Genomic DNA, 20,982 nt, shown 5'->3' on the forward strand with positions numbered 1-20,982 from the left:
GCCAAATTCCATCTCAAAAATTAATTAATTAATTAGGCCGGGCACAGTGGCTCAAGCCTGTAATCCCAGCACTTTGGGGGCCGAGGCAGGTGGATCACAAGGTCAAGAGATCGAGACCATCCTGGTCAACATGGTGAAACACTGTCTCTACTAAAAATACAAAAAATTAGCTGGGCATGGTGGTGCATGCCTGTAATCCCAGCTACTCAGGAGGCTGAGGCAGGAGAATTGCCTGAACCCAGGAGGCGGAGGTTGCGGTGAGCCAGATCGCGCCATTGCACTCCAGACTGGGTAGTAAGAGCGAAACTCCGTCTCAAAAAAATATTAATTAATTAATTAATTAATTGAAATAAAAATACAAATTAAAAATTAGCCAGCTATGGTGGCAGGCCCTGTAATCCCAGCTACTCAGGAGGCTGAAGCAGATGAATTGATTGATCCTGGGAGGTGGAGGTTGTAGTGAGCTGAGATTGCTCCCTGGGCAGCAAAGAGAGACTCTGTCTCAATTAAAGTGCACACATAAACACTCACTGAGCTCTGTTTCCTCAATGAAAAAAGGAGCACATATCTGCCCTACCTTCCTCGCTAGGCACTAAGAAGAGCCAATTTAATTATGCTTATATAAGTTAGTATTTTCATATAAGAAAACCCATCCCTACACACAAATATATTTCCTTCCACCAAACAAAACAGCCCCCATAAGCTTGGAATCAGTCTTCCTGGGTAATGGATGACTAGATGTGGGTCATGGAGGTATGTGACAGAAGAAAGGTGACTAAATCAGAACAGAACTTGACTCAAAACTGAATTCTAAACAAAATATTTTTATTTTACAAACAGCTCAATGAGCCACTCTCCCCATCTAATACCCCATCTTTCATAGAGGTCATCCAGCCATGCAGGGACAGAGAAGAGGTGCCTATGGCACTATCTGGATGGAGAGGAAAACTCATATGCACAATTTTTCTGATGACCCCAAGCCTGTATTCTTAGAAAAGTGCTTTCTTTCTTAGGACTTCTCCTTCCAAGGCCTATACTTAACTCAGAGAGAGACTGAAAGGAGATGGTGCCTGGCCTTAGATTAACCGAGGTGCTGTTGTAGGCACGCTGCTAATGGATCATTAAAAAACTGGGAGTCGGAAAAATCACATCCATGTCTTTGAATGGCTCCTGCTGGCAGAACTAGCTGCTGAGCACCAACTCCAGAAAGAAAAGGAGCGAACAGAAGAAGGCCAACCCAGCTTGCTGTTTTTTGGCTGAGTAGGGAATTGACACAGACCACCTCCGGCTCCTGTCTGGAAGTTTCGAGATCAGAGAGCTTCAGGCACAGCTGGGTTCACAGCTGCACCATTTGGAGCATTGGACTCATTAATATTCATGAGCCATCCCCACCAATCGGCAGAGTGGATGCCATTAGCTTAGCATCTGTCAGGTTTTTGTAAGGGTTGCGCGTGGAGTTTTTTTCCCCTTTTAAATGAACTTCTTCTGACATTTTGGATTTGCCTCTGTAGGTTTTCTATCTTCACCTTGCTCTGCTACATCATATAAAGGAGAGACCCAGGGGAGGCGGGCAGGAAACAGGGATGAATACCAGCCAGGGTTTTGCATCTGCCTGTTGACAAACTTTATTTCTCTTTCAGCACCTGGCACCTCAGACAGGCTGCGAGGATGGAAGCAGCATCAGGTAAATTATACCTAACAAGGTTCATGCCCAGAACTGTGAGAAGAGTTGGATCCCAGCTCTTTGGAAGGCAATCCTTCCTCCAGTGGTGAACTTGAGCTGCACACACAATGCAGGAGAGCTGCAGAGCACAGTTCTGAACCATTATTTCCACGCTGATAAATTCATGATTGATGAAAGGAACTACTGCCAGCCCTCACTCCCTCCTTCTCTGCTACAGCTTGTTAGACACAAATTGCAACAACAATCTTAAATACTTGCATTTTATTTCAGGCCAAAGCCCCTCAACTCTGAACTAAATGCCATGACAGTCCCACAGCATAGGCTCGTAGTAAAAGAGCCCACAGACAGGGTAAGATGGCCAGAGGAGGGAGGAGTGGGCAAGAGGGAGGGGAAGAATCACACAAACCAACCTAAGAGTAGAGCAATGCAGAATGCCCGTGGCACTCGGCTCCTACCAGCTCTGGCTCTCGGTGGAGATGAAGAATGGCAGCAGGACAGAATGCCTCATTGTCTGAAGGAGAACGTGTTCTTCCTCATCCCCAGAGCCCTCTCTTCCAGGCAGAAACAAAGCCCTTGTGCCCCACTGGATGAACATATGGCCTCCCTGCAGCACAGCAGAGGGATGCTGGTGGCTGAAGCCCTGGAGGCAGGGAGCTGTAACCAAAGGAGAAGAAAAGGACTCGGAAAAGAAAAGAGCCCACGCTAACCCTGCAGAAAAGAGAGCCCCCTCTCCCCTTTATAATCAGGCCCCTGAGCTGTTGCTGTTCCCTCTGGCTGTGGTCAGCCTCTTCTCTCTCATGCATGACCATGAGCTGTTGTGCAGGTCTCAGGCTCCACTCAGCCAGACTAAGGTCTTGGGACATAAAACCCCAGCAGCAGGAGTCACAGCACCAGTTCCATTCAGTGGTACCGGTGGAAGAAAAAGCAAGGTGGAGAGTAAATATTCATCCCCCTTTCCATGCAAGGAGGTAGGCAAGAGGCCAGCCTTCCAGAAACAAAGTGCTCTAGGGCTACAGCAAAAACTGAAGCCAGTCAAGATGGGGATACAATGTAATCACTCCTGTTGGGACAATGTTCAATATGGCAGCTTATAATCTGCCACATACAGGTCCCCAAAACCAGCCACTTGAGGAGGTACTCCGGGTCCTACATACAAATGACGTGTAGAAACTCAGCTCCCAGAAGAGTAAATATGGGTTCTGTTCAAAATAAACAGCCCCTAGGCCTTATGCTTAACTTACAAACATCTGCACAGTATTTATTCCCATGGAAGAGGCATAGGGGGCTGTTATGATTGACCTCTGTCAATCAGCCCAAGCAGAGGAGACTAGAAGACACTAAGCAACCCAGCCTCCCACAATACCTGCCCATGCCTAATCCCACCTGAGTAAGTCTCCTGGCCTGTATCTCCTCTGACCATCTCAGAGCAGAACCCAGAGCTCACTTTTCCAAAACTGTTTCTAACTGACCAGGATCCAAAGGCAAAGCATGGTCTCCTCCCACAGCCCTCCTCACAGACTGAGGAGTGGAGTTTCCTTCATTGGCTCTTCCAAAATCACAGCATAATGGTGAGGAGATGGGTGGGAGAGTGGGACTTTCCAATGAAGGAACCTCAGAGTCAACAACTGGAGCCCACACTTCTAAATGTCCCTTTTCTTCACTGGGAGGCGGTGAGGGAGAGTTCCTCCTACCAGATCTTGGAAGAAAGCAGCAACTGGAAAAGAGTGGAAAATGGAAAAGAAAGGTATGAACAGCTTGGGTAACATAGGGAGACCCTGTCTCTACAAAAAAAATAAAAAATAAATTAGCCAGGCATGGTGGCATATGCCTGTAATCCCAACAACTCAGGAGGCTGAGGCGGGAGGATTGCTTGAGCCTGGGAGGTCAAGGCTGCAGTGAGTTATGATTACACCACTGCACTTCAGCCTGTGCGACAGAGTGAGGCTCTGTCTCAGAAAAAAAAGAATATGAACATATAAACAAAAATGAACAAGAAGGAAGTCTCTCTGAGCCTATTCTGGCTCAGAGGGCTGCCCAATTAAAAAAAAAATGACTGGGTATGGCGAATTGTTTGAGCCCGGGAGGTGGAGACCAGCCTGGCCAACATGGTGAAACCCTGTCTCAATTTAAAAAAAAAACTCTCTGGGCCGGGTGCGGGGGCTCACGCCTGTAATCCCAGCACTTTGGGAGGCCAAGGTGGGTGGATCACGAGGTCAACAGATCGAGACCATCCTGGTCAACATGGTGAAACCCCGTCTCTACTAAAAATACAAAAAATTAGCTGGGCACAGTGGCACGTGCCTGTAATCCGAGCTACTCAGGAGGCTAAGGCAGGAGAATTGCCTGAACCCAGGAGGCAGAGGCTGCGGTGAGCTGAAATCGGGCCATTGCACTCCAGCCTGGGTAACAAGAGCGAAACTCTGTCTCAAAAAAAAAAAAAAAAAAAAAAATGGCCAGGCACAGTGGATCACATCTGTAATCCCAGCACTTTGGGAGGCTGAGGCGAGTAGATCACCTGAGGTCGGAGTTCAAGACCAGCCTGGCCAACATGGCGAAATCCCATTTCTACTAAAAATACAGAAACAGCTGGGCGTGATGGCAGGTGCCTGTAATCCCAGCTACTTGGGAGGCTGAGGCAGAAGAATTGCTTGAACCTGGGAGGTGGAGGTTGCAGTGAGCTGAGATCGCACCATTGCACTCCAGCCTGGGTGACAGGGCGAGACTCTGTCTCAAAAAAAAAAAATTATTAAAAATTTTAAAAATGAACAGATAAATGCAAATGAATGGATAAACAAAATGAGCTTATATAGCCATACAAATGGACTGTTATTTAGCCATAAAAATGGGAATAAAAAAGAAAAAAGTAATGAAGTAATGATGCATACTACAATATGAATGAACCTTGAAAACATTATGCTACATAAAAGAAGCCAGTTACAAAAGACCGCATATCATGACTCCCTTTGTATAAATGTCCAAAATAGACAAATCCATGGACAGATAAAGTAGACTAGTGGTTGCCAGGAGCTGGGAGGAAGGGAAGGACAGGGGAGTCACTACTCATGGGTACAAGGTTTCTTTCAGGATGATGAAAATGAAAATGTTCGAAAATTGACTGTGGTGGCTGACAGTTATACAATGCAGTGACTATACTAAAAACTACTGAACTGTACATTAAAAAGGTAAACTTTAAAAAAAATTTTTTTGAGACAAAATTTCACTCTTGTCTCCCAAGCTGGAGTGCAGTGGCGCTCGGCTCACTGCAACCTCTGCCTCCCAGGTTCAAGCGATTCTCCTGCCTCAGCCTCCAGAGTAGCTGGGACTACAGGCACGCACCACCACATTCAGTTAATTTTTCAATTTTTAGTAGAGATGGGGTTTCACCATGTTGGTCAAGATGTTCTTGATCTCCTGACCTTATGATCCGCCAGCCTTGGCCTCCCAAAGTGCTGGGATTATAGGCGTGAGCTACCGCACCCGCCTAAAAAGGTAAACTTTATGGCAGGTAAATTGTATGAAAATAAAGCTATTAGGCCAGTGGTGGTGGCTCACACTACCTAGCACTTTGGGAGGCCGAGGTAGGCAGATCACCAGAGGTCAGGGGTTCAAGACCAGCCTGGCCAACATGCTGAAACCCTGTCTTTACTAAAAATACAAAAATTAGCCAGGCATGGTGGCGCACGTCTGTTATCCCAGCTACTCAGAAGGTTGAGGCAGGAGAATCGCTTGAACCTGGGAGGCAGAGGTTGCAGTGAGCTGAGATGGTGCTACTGTACTTCAGCCTGGGAGAAAGAGTGAGCCTCCATTTCCAAGGAATAAAAATCTGAATAAATGAGAAAGCTTTCCTTTTTTTCTTCCCAGGTTTCAGAAGGAGCCCCTGCTACCCAGTGTTGGGTTAACGTAGACCCACCTGGATAGATAGCCATGCACCCAAAGAACAAGATCTCTGTAAAAGGTTATCAATGGTATAACATTACTTTCCCTAACAAATGGACACCTCTCTGGTCCAGGTTCTAGCAAACCTAGCCCCTGCTATCTCAAAGAGTACTCTGTTTACCTCTTAGGCTGGTCTCCTTTAGCCAGGTGCGAAGAGCTCTGCCTTTCTTCCTGGGCCCAGCCACAGTTTGACATAGCATATCGAAGAATGGCATCAGACACAGTCATGGTGCTTCGGCCCTGGACACAGGCTTCTATCTCAGGCACTGAGAGCTGGCTTTGCAGGAAGAGGTGCAACTGGCTGTCTGACAAGAGAACCACACTCTGCAGGACCCTGGGGAAAACACAGGTAGCACAACACAGAGCATCACCCTGAGGAACTGATCTCCATTCCCCGTCCTCTGAAGGGCTTCTGGCTACTTGAGCAGGGAGCTCCATCCTGCCTGGCACCTTCCTCCACCCACCCCTGCCTCCACACTCAGGGGCCAGTGCCAGCCCATTAAGTCCACTCACTTTTCAAGGAAGTGCTGCAGACCTTGTCGTCGCTTCTCAATAAACTCATCTGAGGTGCCGAAGAAGGTTGACTTCCCAGGAAGTTCAGGTACAGGCCTGTGGAGCCACATGATATAACACCCATGATAATTGTAACATCTAAGATAGTCATTCTAGCCTCAGATCAAGGAAATACCCTGAAAAGAGGCCTGGTCAATACAATTCGCTTTTAATAAAGGGTTGTGCTAACATTGACTGACTGAATGACAAGTGTCAAGCCAGACTATGCTAAATGTTTTATAAACATTATTTCATTTAGTCATCCCAAAGCCCCATGATAAAGATATTAGTAAACTCACTTTAGATCAGAGAAGTTAAGTAAATTTCCCACTGTTATACAGCTAGTACGCAGCAAAGCTCATATCGGAACCAGGTCTGTGACTATAAAGCCCATGCTGATACATTATTTTGTCTGTTTCTTTGATTTTAGAGACAAGGTATTGCTTTCTAAGCTGCTCTCTCCAGGTCACCCAGGATGGAGTGCAGTGGCATAATCGTGAGCTAGCTCACTGCAGCCTCAAGTTCCTGGGCTCAAGTAATCTTCCTGCATCAGCCTCCTGAATAGCTATGACTAAAGGCACGTGCCACTGTGCCCACCTAATTTATTAATTAATTTATTTACTTATGTATCTGTGGAGACAAGAGTATTGCTTTGCTGCCCAGGCTGGTCTTAAACCCCTGGCCTCAGTGAACTTCCTTCCTTAACCTCCCAAAGCACTGGATTTACATGTGTGAGCCACCAAGCCCAGCCACACTACGTGTACATAAAACCCACTCCTGGCTGGGTGCCTTGGTTCATGCCTGTAATCCTAGCACTTTTGGAAGGAGTTCAAGACCAACCTGAGCAACATGGTGAAACCTCATCTCTACTTTAAAAAAAAAAAAAAGAAAAAGAAACAGGCTTGTCATGGTTGCTCATGCCTGTAATCCCAGCACTTTGGAAGGCCAAGGTGGGTGGATCACCTAAGGTCAGGAGTTCAAGACCAGCCTGGCCAACATGATGAAACCCCATCTCTACCAAAAATACAAAAACTAGGCCAAGTACAGTGGCTCACACCTGTAATCCCAGCATTTTGGGAGGCTGAGGCAGGCAGATCACCGAGGTCGGAAGTTCAAGACTAGCCTGACCAATGTGGAGAAACCCCGTCTCTACTAAAAATACGAAATCAGCCAGGCGTGGTGGTACATGCCTGTAATCCCAGCTACTTGGGAGGTTGAAGCAGGAGAATCTCTTGAATCCAGGAGGCAGAGATGACAGTGAGCCGAGATTGGGCCATTGCACTCCAGTCGGGGCAACAAGAGCGAAACTCCATCTCAAAAAAAAGGCTAGGCACAGTGGCTCATGCTTGTAATCCCAGCACTTTGGGAGGCCAAGGCGGGTGGATCACGAGGTCAGGAGTTTGAGACCAGCCTGGCCAACATTGTGAAACCCCACCTCTACTAAAATTACAAAAAAAAATTAGCCAGGCCTGGTGGCGGGCACCTGTAATCCCAGCTACTTGGGAGGCTGAGGCAGAAGAATTGCTTAAACCCAAGAGGCAGAGGTTGCAGTGAGCTGAGATCGTGCAACTGTACTCCAGCCTGGGCGACAGTGAGACACTTTGTCTCAAAAAAAAAAAAAATCTCTGGGGTGTGGTGGCACATGCCTGTAATCCCACTTACTTGGGAGGCTAAGGAAGGAGAATCACTTGAACCCAGAAGTGGAGATTGCAGTGAGCCCAGATAGTCCCACTGCACTCCAGCCTGCGTGACAAGGGCAAGACTCCATCTCAAAAAAAGGCCGGGCGTGGTAGCTCACGCCTGTATCCCAGCACTTTGGGAGGCCGAGGCAGGCAGATCACCTGAGATCAGGAGTTAAAGACCAGCCTGACCAACATAGTGAAACCCCATCTCTACTAAAAAAACAAAAATTAGACGCATGTAGTGGTAGGTTCCTGTAATCTCAGCTACTTGGGAGGCTGAGGCAGGGACAATTGCTTGAACCCAGGAGGCAGAGGTTACAGTGAGCTGAGATCAAGCTATTGCACTTCAGCCTGGGTGCAGAGCAAGATTCCATCTCAAAACCAAAAAAAAAAAAAAAAAAAATTATTTCCCAGCCAAGCATGGTGGCTTATGCCTGTAATCCCAGCAATTTGGGAAGCCAAGGCAGGAGAATTGCTTGAGCCCAGGAGTTCAAGACCAGCCTAGTAACATAAGGAGACCCCATCTCTACAAAAATATTTTACAAATTAGGCAAGTATGGTGGCATGCACCTGTAGTCCCAGCCACTCAGGAAGCTGAGGTGGGAGGATTGCTAGAACCCAGGAAGTCGAGGCTGCAGTGAGCCATGATCATGCCACTGCACTCCAGCCTAGGCAATAGAGCAAGACCCTATGTCAAAAAAAAAATCAAAAAACAAAAAAAGAAACAACATATTTCTCAATTTCCTTAGTGCTTAGTATGTTGCAAGTTCTCTTCACCGTCAACTCCAGTTCCTACATAAGCACCCAAAAAGCCAGTCACAGACCCGAGAAGGAAGCAAGAGCAAACTCACACCAAACCAGCATTTCTCTGTAGCTGCTTTCTCAGCCACACGAACTCACGGTAGCGGCGCCGCACACAGGAAGTCTTGGCAGTAAAGGCTTTGCTGTTGGTCTATACATGAGGATGTACATGAAAAGGGTTTAGTGGAAGAAGACAAGTTCACACGAACTCCCTATCATTGCTTTCACTGAGGAGCCATGCCATCAGGCCACAGACCTGATCATGTCCCCAACTAGAACAAGGTGCCATCAGGTAGCCTGAAAGCAACTCAAAGACATACCTCAAGCTCTCTTTCCTTTCCTCTCTCCCTTTTCTTTTGCCTCGGGTCCACCAGAAACACTCAAAAATAGTTTACATGCCACTGGCATGGTGGCTCATGCCTGTAATCCCAGCATTTTGGGAGGCCGAGGCAGGTGGATCACCTGACGTCAGGAGTCCAAGACCAGCCTGGACAACATGATGAAGCCCTGTCTTTACTAATAGCTGGTCGTGGTGACATGCCTGTAATCCCAGCTACTTGGGAGGCTGAGGCAGGAGACTCACTTGAACCTGGGAGGCAGAGGTTGCAGTGAACCGAGATCATACCATTGCACTCCAGCCTGGGCAACAAGAGTGAAACTCCGTCTCAAAAAAATAAAATAAAATAGGGGCCGGGCATGGTGGCTCATGCCTATAATCTCAACACTTTGAGAGGCCGAGTTGGGTGGATCACGAGGTCAGAAGTTCAAGACCAGCCTGGCCAAGATGGTGAAACCTCACCTCTATTAAAAATGTAAAAATTGGGCCAGGCATGGTGGCTCAAGCCTGTAATCCCAGCACTTTGGGAGGCTGAGGCCGCGGATCACAAGGTCAAGAGATCAATACCATCCTGGCCAACATGGTGAAACCCTGTCTCTACTAAAAATACAAAAAAATTAGCTGGGCATGGTGGCATGGGCCTATAGTCCCAGCTACCCGGGAGAATTGCTTGAACATGGGAGGTGGAAGTTGCAGTGAGCCAAGATCGAACCACTGCACTCCAGCCTGGCGCCTGGCGACAAAGCAAGACTCTGTCTCAAAAAAAAAAAAAAAAAGGTTTTACCTCAGTACAGCCCTCAGCCCTGCAGAGCACAGATCCTAATATAGAAGCTTGATGCACTCACATGAAGGAATATCTTATAATCCACATAAGAGTTCCAGGAGCCCTCATTCTGCACTCGGGGTTCCTGAACACGCACTGTAATCACCTCCTGTAGGTAAGAAAAGCTCCTTCAGCTTCAGCTACACAGCAAGGCAGCTCTGATAACACAGGTTGCTAGATTTTTCCACCCAGCACCAACTTTCATTCATTCGCTCAGTCATTCAATTCAACAGATTTTTACTGAGCCCCACTACATGTCAGACACTGTTGTAGGCATTGGGGATAAAGCATGAACAAGAGGCATAAGTCCCTGACCCCATGAAGCTTACATTCCAGTATATTCTAATCAATGGAAAATTTAGTCAGAATGGAACCCCATTTCCTAGGAATGGCTCTGCTATTGATTTCTTTCTCCTGACTTTATTTTGAGCTCATCAGAACCACCAAAGTAATACTGCAGGAAGAACACTACTGAGTAATGATTTAGATCTCTGCATCCTCCTTCCTCCTAAATCCTCTCTCCAACTTTTACCTACCTGTTCTCTGGAGACCACACTCTTACCTCCTGTTCTTGGTTCTCCGACATCCTACACCAAAAGCCCATTTGAAGAAAACATCTGATGGGGGATAGAGGACAGAGGATCAAGGTTAGTATGCCTCTGTTCTTATCATTCTTTACCAGGGAAAACCCTGAAAGTTTTTAATAGACCCCCCTGGGGAAACCCAGGCAACACTTTTTGTTCTTGTAAAACTTAAGAGGAAACAAACAAAAATCCCCATTAGCTTAGTGCCAAGCTAAAAAGCCCTGGGGGATTTGCCTCCCTTCTCAGACCAGGCCCTCACACACTCTCCCCATAGCATGCTGGAGTCTACAGAATTTTGTTACACGCAGTCAGAACAGGCTGGTTCTGATGTAAAACTTTTGCCTTGAAGACTGCAGGCACAACAGGGTCTGGTGAACTCATATCACAGCTTTGAAATCGAGCCTAACAGCGCCCCCTCCCGGCTGTTTACAGACAACCAAGTCCCCACAAACACCAATGCTCCTGCATTTCTCACTGTCTTACTAACAACCAGTCACCTCCCCACAGGTGAATCATAGAGCTAAAGCACTCCAAGAAGCACCTGAGTAGGTTGCCCAGTTGGGACCTTCCCCTTATCCAATCCATATTCTGGAACCCAAGCCAATTGTTCTAATTATTTCCGCTCCTGACATGCTATCCGGTTTGTACCTCTGCCCAAGCACCCTATAGCTGCACAGGTCGACTCAGGATGTGTTCTGCTCCTTTGTAAAGATTCATTAAAGCCTCAGCCCAATTTCCCCCAATGTGGCAGTTTACATGTATAGCGACATCACCCACTCCGACAAGGGGACCATGAAGGCTGCAGCACAGGGTTACTCAAGTCCAGTGGGGCCCATGATGTCACCTTCTGTTAAAATACAACACTAATCTTGTTACTTCTAGAACTATTCCAACAGCATCCACCCTGGCTGCCGCCTCCACCCCCTTCTCTCTTAAGAGCAGAACAATAAGGTTTAATTTCCCTTTCCAATTTACCTTGAAATGAAAACTGACTTCAGCCAATATGTACTGCCAACAAATGATCCAGGCTGGCTCCTGGGAAAACAAGACTATCTCTAATATCTCTAAGCCCTCCCTCTCCTCCCCCCATACCCATTCACATACCCACTCATTTTTACAGTCCCACAATTAATTTTAAACACATTCTCTTATTAGTTCTGCCTTACCATTAGAGAGTGTGTAATGAGTTTCCTTCTATTTTATGTTTTGCTAACACAAGGCTAACATTTCAAAAGAAGGGGAACTCATTTGCACTATGAAATTAGCAAAGCAAACAGCTTTTTCAATCCTCTCCAATATACCAGAAGGTCTCTCCACAGACAAATATTGCATGCAGAGAGGAAGCTGCATGGTCCATGACAAAAGTGGGCTACACAATGTTGAGCAAACCCAGCGTTTTGTGATTTCAGTACCATCTTAAATGGTATTCTTGCTGACAATCTGATTTTTATCTGATGCAGCCACCACCTCCACAGGGTCCTGAACTGAAAAGTGGGAAATTCCAAGTCCATAACAACCCATATATAACATTCCAGATAGTAGTCAAATGGCTAAGACCAAAAAGAGCAGACCTATTTATTTGCTGTGAACAATTAATCTCCTTAAATTTTTTTCTTCTCTTCTCTCTTTTTTTTTTTGGAGACAGAGTCTCACTCTGTTGCCCAGGCTGGAGTGCAGTAGCACAATCTCGGTTCACTGCAACCTCCGCCTCCTGGGTTCAAGCGATTCTTCTGCTTCGGCCTCCCAGGTAACTTGGACTACAGGTGTGCGCCACTACGTCCAGTTAATTTTTATATTTTTAGTAAAGATGGGGTTTCAGGCTGGTCTCAAACTCCTGACATCAGGTGATCCACCCACCTCAGCCTCCCAAAGCGTTGGGATTACAGGCATGAGGCATGAGCCACCTCACCTAGTCTTTTTCTCTTCTGTTTGCTGGAATTCAATAAACTGCCAGCAAAGGAGCAGAGTTAAATATTCTGAAGTGTCTTTAAACAAAACTAACAATGGGAAAGATGATGAAAAGGAAATCATAGTCATCCACTCAGTGGAGCTCATACATCTTTTGTAACTTGAAAAAGGTTTGTCAAATTCAGGACCATAATTTAGTAATGAAATGATCATCATACCCTTGGTCTCAGGAACAGTTTGCATAGGGCCCCACACTGCCTTTATAAAGAAATTCTTTCCTTTGGGGCCAATACCCCAAAGGTATTGAGAATCACTTGAGGCCAGGTGTGCTGGCTCATACCTTAGAAACAAATAGCTATGAACTGGCTTTTAAAAACCTCCAGATGCCAGCCTGGCCAACATAGTGAAACCCCATCTCTACTAAAAATGCAAAAAAATAGCTGGGTGTCGTGCTGGGTGCCTTTAATCCCAGCTACTTGGGAGGCTGAGGCAGGAGAATTGCTTGAACCTGGTAGGCGGAGGTTGCAGGGAGCTGACATTGAACCACCATACTGCAGTCTGGCAACAGCAAGACTGTCTCAAAAAAAAAAAAAAGTTTCAGTTGTAACTGTCCTTAAAAACACTAGGCCTGCGCAGTGGCTCACCACTGTAATCCAGCACTTTGGGAAGCTGAGGCAGGCAGAATGCTTGAGGCCATGAGTTCAAGACCAGCCTGGCTAACACAGCAAAACTTTGTCTCTAATAAAAATACAAAAATTAGCCAGGCATGGTGGTGGGCACCTGTACTCCCAGCTACTGGGGAGACTGAGGCATGAGAATCACTTGAGGCCAGGCGTGCTGGCTCATACCTGTAATCCAAGCAGTTTGGAGGCCAAGGCTGGTGGATCGCCTGAGGTCGGGAGTTCAAGACCAGCCTGACCAACATGGTGAAACCTCGTCTTTAAAAAAAAAAGAGAGAGAGAGAGAGAATCGCTTGAACCCAGGAGGCAGAGGCTGCAGTGAGCCAAGATCACCACTGTACTCCAGCCTAGGTGACAGAGCAAGACCCTGCCTCAACAACAAACAAACACTGGAACAAATACAAAAACCTACATACCAAGCAGTAATTTCTAGCAACCACTATTCTCCATTAACTTCTTCCCCACAGACATCACTCCTCAGAAGAGAAAGGAGCTCAGTTCCACTTCTGGAGAAGCAGCAGGAAGTTCCTAACTTTAGTTCTATGATCTGGAAGACGGATCTGTGCCTCATCCAAATAAGGCTAAAGTCAGTGACCCTAGCTAGTTACATAACTTAATGCTAACTACATTTTCTGGGTCCTTTCAACCACATCTGAAGTTTCCTTTACTTTCTTCACCTGTTCCAGCACCAATAGCTCTGGTGAGTACCCAATTGTTTGCTGTTTACAAAGTAGATTCATCATAAACCTTCCTAATATAGTAACAGTTCAAGGCTTTAGTCTGTCATTTACTTTCTGTCCTATTTAAACAACTTCAAGACACTGGTTAGGCCGGGCACGGTGGCTCAAGCCTGTAATCCCAGCACTTTGGGAGGCCGAGGCGGGTGGATCACGAGGTCAAGAGATCGAGACCATCCTGGTCAACATGGTGAAACCCCATCTCTACTAAAAATACAAAAAATTAGCTGGGCATGGTGGCACAAGACTGTAATCCCAGCCACTCGGGAGGCTGAGGCAGAGGTTGCAGTGAGCCGAGATGGAGCCATTGCACTCCAGCCTGGGTAACAGCAGCGAAACTCCGTCTCAAAAAAAAAAAAGACACTGGTTAAAAAACAAATCAGGTGGCCAGGCACAGTGGCTCACGCCTGTAAATCCCAGCACTTTAGGTGTCCGAGGCGGGTGGATCACCTGATGTTAGGAGTTCGAGACCAGCCTGGCCAATAAGGTGAAACCCCATCTCTACTAAAAATACAAAAATTAGCCAGGCATGGTGGCACACTCTTGTGGTCCCAGCTACTGGGGAGGCTAAGGCAGAAGATCTCTTCAACAAGGAAGGCGGAGGTTGCAGTGCGCCCAGATCGCAGCACTGCACTCCAGCCTGAGCAACAGATCGAGACTCAAAAAGAAAAAACAAATCAGGTGATAACAGACTGAACTACCGAGACTTGCAGTCCCTTCTTACTCAAATCTTGAGCTGTTAGTGCCAGATGGCAGATAGCAGGTAGCAACTCAAAAAGCTCTCCCTCCAATTATAAATATCAGAGGTACTAGATAGAGGAAGCTCCCAGTTCTGACGAAGCTCTGTGTAATCTGAACCAAGTAGTTATGCTCCATCTTTTTTGTCCATCTCTAACGTACTCCCTTCACTTGGAAGGTAAGTAACAAAGGCGACCACAATCTACTGCAAGTCTCCCGTGTCCACGTAAAATATTCGTCATTCCCCCCAGACCTAGCCGTTTAAGTAAATGTCCCCAGAGCTTTGTACTACGTCCACTCCTCCTTCATTCTCCACAAACTAGGAGCGAAAGGTCCACATGGTCTTTCTTCCTTTCCGATTAAGCTTGGGGAGTAGGAAATGAAAGATACACTTTGAAGATAAACTTGAAAAGCCGGGTTTCCTTTCTTGGATCCAGAACAAGCCCTTGCCTTCATCCCGAACGGTGAGACAGCCTCTCCCTAGGATGTAAAGCGATGCCACCATCCCGAGTGCCACTACTGACGCTCAAGCCCTCGCGCGCCGCCTCACCCGAGAGTAGCACCCACTCCCCGGGGCCCCGCCCACGCCCTCTCACCTGAGAACAGCACCAGCTCCCAACCGCGACACCGCCCGCGCCCCACCATATAGCCAGATCACGACTTCTCCTTCCGGGTGAGTCGCCGGTGCCCCGGTGCACGACGGGAGACGCCCCAATCCCGGGTGCCCAGGACGCCCCGCCCCTATAGGCCCGGGCTCTGAGTAAAATTCCCGCTTCCGAACAGCGCGGCTCCGCTTGCCCAGGCCCCGGACTGGAGTCAGGATTCCCCTCGACTCACTTGGGACGCTAGAGAGTGGACGCAGGTGCCGGGTGAGGGATGGCGAATGGGCTCCATGTCCAATCCGGGGCTGCGTTCCGCCCACCGTCAGGGGCAGCCAATCAGCGGCCAGGGGGCGTCAGCGATGGTCCGCCAGTGGGTCCCGGGAGCCGAGGGGTGTGAGAGGATGTTACTCCTGTTCCCATTTTGCGAGGACTGTCTGCACTGTGGGAGGTTCGGGGCGTTAGGAAGCCCAGAACCCTGGAGCGTCACTAAGTCCCGAGAGCCGCCATTTGAACCTCGTGGTTTGCTGTTCCGCAGCGGAGCTATCAAGGGGACTCCGATTCAGATTCGTAAAGCCACTGACCGATTATCAGAATGAAAGCCAGACTCGAGAGGGTCCGGCAACTCAGATTGAAGTGACCGAAACACACCCGAAGCAGCATCATGCAGCTAGGTCGCAAGAGAAAGCCGTTCAGTGTGTTAAGACTTTTGCGGTGCTATCGAAATGTCTTTTAGCCACTTTTTTTTTTTTTGAGACGGAGTTTCGCTCTTGTTACCCAGGCTGGAGTGCAATGGCGCGATCTCGGCTCACCGCAACGTCCGCCTCCTGGGTTCAGGCAATTCTCCTGCCTCAGCCTCCTGAGAAGCTGGTATTACAGACACGCGCCACCATGCCCAGCTAATTTTTTGTATCTTTAGTAGAGACGGGGTTTCACCATGTTGACCAGGATGGTCTCGATCTCTTGACCTCGTGATCCACCCGCCTCGGCCTCCCAAAGTGCTGGGATTACAGGCGTGAGCCACCGCGCCCGGCCGCCACTTATTTAAAGATAATTTCAGCATGCCGAGCGCAGTAGCTCACGCCAGGATCCCAACACTATTAGGGTGGCCGAGGCAGGAGGATCACGTGAGGCCAGGTTTGAGACATGCCCTACCAATTTAAGGAGACCATCGTCTCTACAAAAAAATTTAAAAATTATCGGGGTGTGCTGGCACGCGCCTGTAGTTCCAACTACTCAGGAGGCTGAGGCAGGAGAGGAGAATCGCTTGAACCCAAGGGTTCGAGGCTGCAGTGAGAAAAGGAAGGGACCAGGCCGGGCACGGTGGCTCACTCCTGTAATCCCAGCACTTTGGGAGGCTGAGGCAGGCGGATCATGAGGCCGGGAGATCAAGACTATCCTAACCAACATGGGGTAACCATCTCTACTAAAACACAAAAAAATTTAGCCGGGCGTCTTGGCGAGCGCCTATAGTTCCAGCTACTCAGGAGACTGAAGCAAGGCAATCACTTGAACCCAGGAGGCAGAGGTTACCGTGAGCAGAGACCGGGCCACTGCACTCCAACCTGGTGACAGAGCGAGACTCCCTCTCAAAAAAAAAAAAAAAAAAAAAAAAAAAAAAAAAACAGAAAAAAAGAAAAGAAAAGAAAGAAAGGGGCCAGGCGTGGTGGCTCAGGCCTGTAATCCCACCACTTTGGAAGGCTGAGACAGGTGGATCACCTGAGGTCGGGAGTTTGAGACTAGCCTGGTCAACATGGTGAAACCCCATCTCCACTAAAAATACAAAAATTAGCCAGGCATGGTGGTGGGCACCTGTAATCCCAGTTACTCAAAATGCTGAAGGAGAATCGTTTGAACCCGGGAGGTGGAGGTTGCAGCAAGCCGAGATCAGGCCACTGCACTCCAGCCTGGGCAACAGAGCAAAACTATGTCTTAAAAAAAAAAAGAAAGAAAAGAAAAACAGGCACAGTGGCTCACACCTGTAATCCCAGCACTTTGGGAGGCAGGGAGGCCAACATGGGTGGATCACCGGAAATCAGGAGTTTGAGACCAACCTGGCTAACATGACGAAACCCTGTCTCTAATAAAAATACAAAAATTAGCCAGGCATGGTGGTGTGTGCCTGTAATCCCAGCTACAGGGGAGGGTGGTGGGGAGGGCTGAGGTGGGAGGCTTACTTGAACTCAGGATGCAGAGGTTGCAGTGAGCCGAGATCTTGCCACTGCACTCCAGTCTGGGCAACAACAGAGTGAGACTCCATCAAAAAAAAAAAAATCTCTGAGGGTCTGAATAACCTAAAATGTCCCTATTCTTATGGGAAGAAAAAGAACTAACTCATTTGATACCAAACAATTTTTTAAATGGATATTGTCAACACAGAAACTTTAGGCTTTTGGGCCAGGTGCAGTGGCTCACACCTGTAATCCCAGCTCTTAGGGAGGCAGAGGCAGAAGAATAGCTTGAGCCCAGGAGTTTGAGACCTGCCTGGGCAATATAGCAAGACCCTGTTTTCCACAAAAAGGAGGGGGAAAGACTAAAAAATAAAATAATGGTATAGAGCACCAGAGCAGTGATGGCCCTCTCCACCTTGAAACACACGCACAAGAGCCAGAGTTTACTAATACACTAAATGTGATACATCTGAAACTCTTGTCCTGTAATGTAGAGTTTAGGAAAATGATGACATTTAATCGAGACCTCAGGGAAGAAGAAGGTTGAACTTCAATATTAGAAGAAACATACAAAAGAAAGATTAGACTTACTGTGTGGCTACAGATGCCAGAATTAGGGAAGATAGGTGGCATTTACATGGGGAGGAGAATTCAGGTCAATATGGGGAATTAGGGATAGCAGCATTTTATGTAGACAGAAATATGGTTTGGGAGTTAGATAGAAATGAGATCAAATCAATCAAGAATTTATGGCCAGGCATGTGGCTCACATATGTAATCTCAGCACTTTGGGACACCCAGGCTGGTCAATGTGACAAGACTCTGTCTCTACAATAAATATTAAAAATTAGCTGAGTATGGTGTGGCTCACAGCTACCCATGAGACTGAGGTGGAAAGATTACTTGAACCTGGGAAGTTGAAACTGCAGTGAACCATGATTGCACTACTGCACTCCAGCCTAGGTGACAGAGTAACCTCTTGTCTCAAAATAAATAAATAAATAAATAAATAAATAAATAAGACAGGCACCGTGGCTCGTGCCTGCAATCCCAGCACTTCGGGAGGCTGAGGTGGGTGGATCACTTGAGATCAGGAATTCAGGACCAACCTGGCCAAGATGTGAAACCCCATCTCTACTAAAAATACAAGAAATTAGCTGGGTGTGGTGACTCATGCCTGTAATCCCAGCTATCCGAGAGGCTGATGCATGAGAATTGCTTGAACCCAAGAAACGGAGGTTGCACTGAGCCGAGATTGCACCATTGCACTCCAACCTGAAAGACAAAGCAAGACTCTGTCTCAACAAATAAAAAAATAAATTAAAAATGACAGAATTCAGACGGGTACAGTGGCTCACGCCTGTAATACCAGCACTTTCAGAGGCTGAGGTGGGCAGATTACAAGGTCAGGAGTTCGAGACCAGCCCGGCCAATATAGTGAAACTTGTCTCTACTAAAAATACAAAAATTAGGCCAGGCACGGTGGCTCAAGCCTGTAATCCCAGCACCTTGGGAGGCCGAGGCGGGTGGATCACGAGGTCAAGAGATCGAGACCATCCTGGTCAACATGGTGAAACCCCGTCTCTACTAAAAGTACAAAAATTAGCTGGGCATGGTGGCATGCGCCTATAGTCCCAGCTACTCGGAAGGCCGAGGCAGGAGAAATGCCTGAACCCAGGAGGCAGAGGTTGCGGTGAGCCGAGATCGCGTCATTGCACTCCAGCCTGGGTAACAAGAACGAAACGCCATCTCAAAAAAAAACAAAAATTAGCCAGGTGTAGTGGCATGCGCCTGTAATCACAGCTACTCAGGAGGCTGATGCAGGAGAATCACTTGAACATGGGAGGTGAAGGTTGCAGTGGTGAGCCAAGATCGAGCCACTGCACTCCAGCCTGGGTGACAGAGGAGGACTCCATCTCAAAAAAAAAAAAAAGACAAAATTCCTAGTGATAGAGTAAGCACTCTTTTTTTTTTAAGACGGGGTTTCACCATGATGGCCAGGCTGGTCTTAAACTCCTGACCTCAGGTGATCCACCCACCTCGCCTCCCAAAGTGCTAGGATTACAGGCGTGAGCCACAGCGCCCGGCCAGCACTCATTAATAGTAGCTAATATCATTACAACTAATTTTCTCAGCATTAACGTCATTCAAAAACAGCACACTTCAGGAGGAAGTGAGTAGATGCTTCTCACTTGCTTCTTCATAGAGACCCAACCCAAATGTTTCAGGAAGAATTGCTCTCTTCTCTGTGCTTTCTTGAAGGCTTTTTAACTAAACTCTATTATGATATTGCTGGGCTGGGTTTTTCTTACATGACAGTTCTTCAGAGCCCTGCATCAGCAAAACTGTCTTATAAATGCAGACTCTTGCCTTTTGGGGTAGAGTGAAATAGAGTTTCCTTCTTCCTCCTGATTAGAAGTATACTTTAATATTCAAAATAAAAAAATTAAAAAAACCTTTCAGCCGGCCGCGGTGGCTCAAGCCTATAATTCCAGCACTTTGGGAGGCCGAGGCGGGTGGATCACGAGGTCAAGAGATCGAGACCATCCTGGTCAACAGGGTGAAACCCCGTCTCCACTAAAAATAACAAAAAATTAGCTGGGCATGGTGGCGAGTGCCTGTAATCCCAGCTGCTCAGGAGGCTGAGGCAGTAGAATTGCCTGAACCCGGGAGGCGGAGGTTGCGGTGAGCCGAGATCGCACCATTGCACTCCAGCCTGGGTAACAAGAGCGAAACTCCATCTCAAAAAAATAAAATTAAAATAAAGTAATAAAGTCACCTTCTCCTGCTAGAAGTTCTATTCACTTGCTGACTGGATAGGTGAAAAGAGAGTAAAGCAGAAAGTTTAAAACACACGCACGCACACACGCGCACACACACACACACACACATCTGAGGTGAAGAAAGATGAAGGAAACCTTGATCAGCTCCATTTTCTGCCAGGTAGGAGAGAATTTTCTTTATCCAACAAATGTTGATTGATAACTTTATGCAAGGGACTGTGTTGGGCACTGGAAGTATAGTGGTGACAATACAAGGCAGAGTTTCTATTTACGGGAGTTTTGAGTCCAGAAGCGAAGACAGACTTTAAGGACAAGAAAGTGGGTGAATGTCATGATGGCAGTCTAAATTTTCATATTAATGAGATTTGGGACAACAATCTAGTTGAAATCAGAAAAACCAGAACATATCTCAAACGATAACAAACAAGGTTTTTTCCTAATTGTGTGTTTCTTTGGGATGACTGGGTGAAAGGTGTGCATGGAGGTTAAAGGGTCGGCACTAATGCCAATGAAAAAGGGGACATTTTCGTGGTGCACCCAATGATTAGGTGGAAATTCAGGAAGCTATGAGACACCTATGGGGGACTCTAGGGAATCAGGGAAGGCCTCAAAGGGGAATTAATCTTTTTTCTTTTTTTTTTTTTGAGACAAAGTGTCACTCTGCCACCCAGGCTGGAGGGCAATGGCATGATCTCGGTTCACTGCAACCTCCACCTCCCGGGTTCAAGCAATTCTCTGCCTCAGCCAACCAAGTAGCTGGGATTACAGGCACCCACCACCATGCCCAGCTAATTTTTGTATTTTTAGTAGAGACAGGATTTCACCATCTTGGTCAGGCTGAACTCCTGGTCTGGTGATCCACCAACGTTGTCCTCCCAAAGTGCTGGGATTACAGGCGTGAGCCACTGCACCCAGCCAGGGGAATTAATCTTAACACTGAGTAGGTTTTTTTTTTTAGATGGAGTTT

At 47.2% G+C, this 20,982-nt stretch overlaps 1 protein-coding gene across 5 annotated transcripts; it reads right to left on the reverse strand.

Moving 5' to 3' along the window:
* Positions 1-804: 804 nt before the first annotated feature.
* On the reverse strand, positions 805-15,365 carry SNX11 (sorting nexin 11). 5 transcript variants are annotated; one of them, XM_035301338.3, is made up of 8 exons: positions 15,300-15,365; positions 11,375-11,434; positions 10,378-10,432; positions 9,838-9,924; positions 8,706-8,806; positions 6,134-6,229; positions 5,742-5,954; positions 805-3,398 (listed from the first exon to the last, which is right to left on the reverse strand). In XM_035301338.3, the coding sequence occupies exons 3-8, from the start codon at positions 10,417-10,419 to the stop codon at positions 3,125-3,127; spliced, it is 813 nt and encodes a 270-aa protein (XP_035157229.1). In that variant the 5' UTR covers positions 10,420-10,432; positions 11,375-11,434; positions 15,300-15,365; the 3' UTR covers positions 805-3,124. The 5 variants fall into 5 exon arrangements, with proteins under 5 accessions (XP_035157229.1, XP_003733061.1, XP_008995689.1 ...); XM_003733013.6 differs by lacking the exon at positions 15,300-15,365 and adding an exon at positions 15,059-15,120; XM_008997441.5 differs by lacking the exon at positions 11,375-11,434.
* Positions 15,366-20,982: the final 5,617 nt, after the last annotated feature.

Source organism: Callithrix jacchus, chromosome 5, assembly GCF_049354715.1.
Source record: "Callithrix jacchus isolate 240 chromosome 5, calJac240_pri, whole genome shotgun sequence".
In the NCBI taxonomy this organism is placed as follows: Eukaryota; Metazoa; Chordata; class Mammalia; order Primates; family Cebidae; genus Callithrix; species Callithrix jacchus.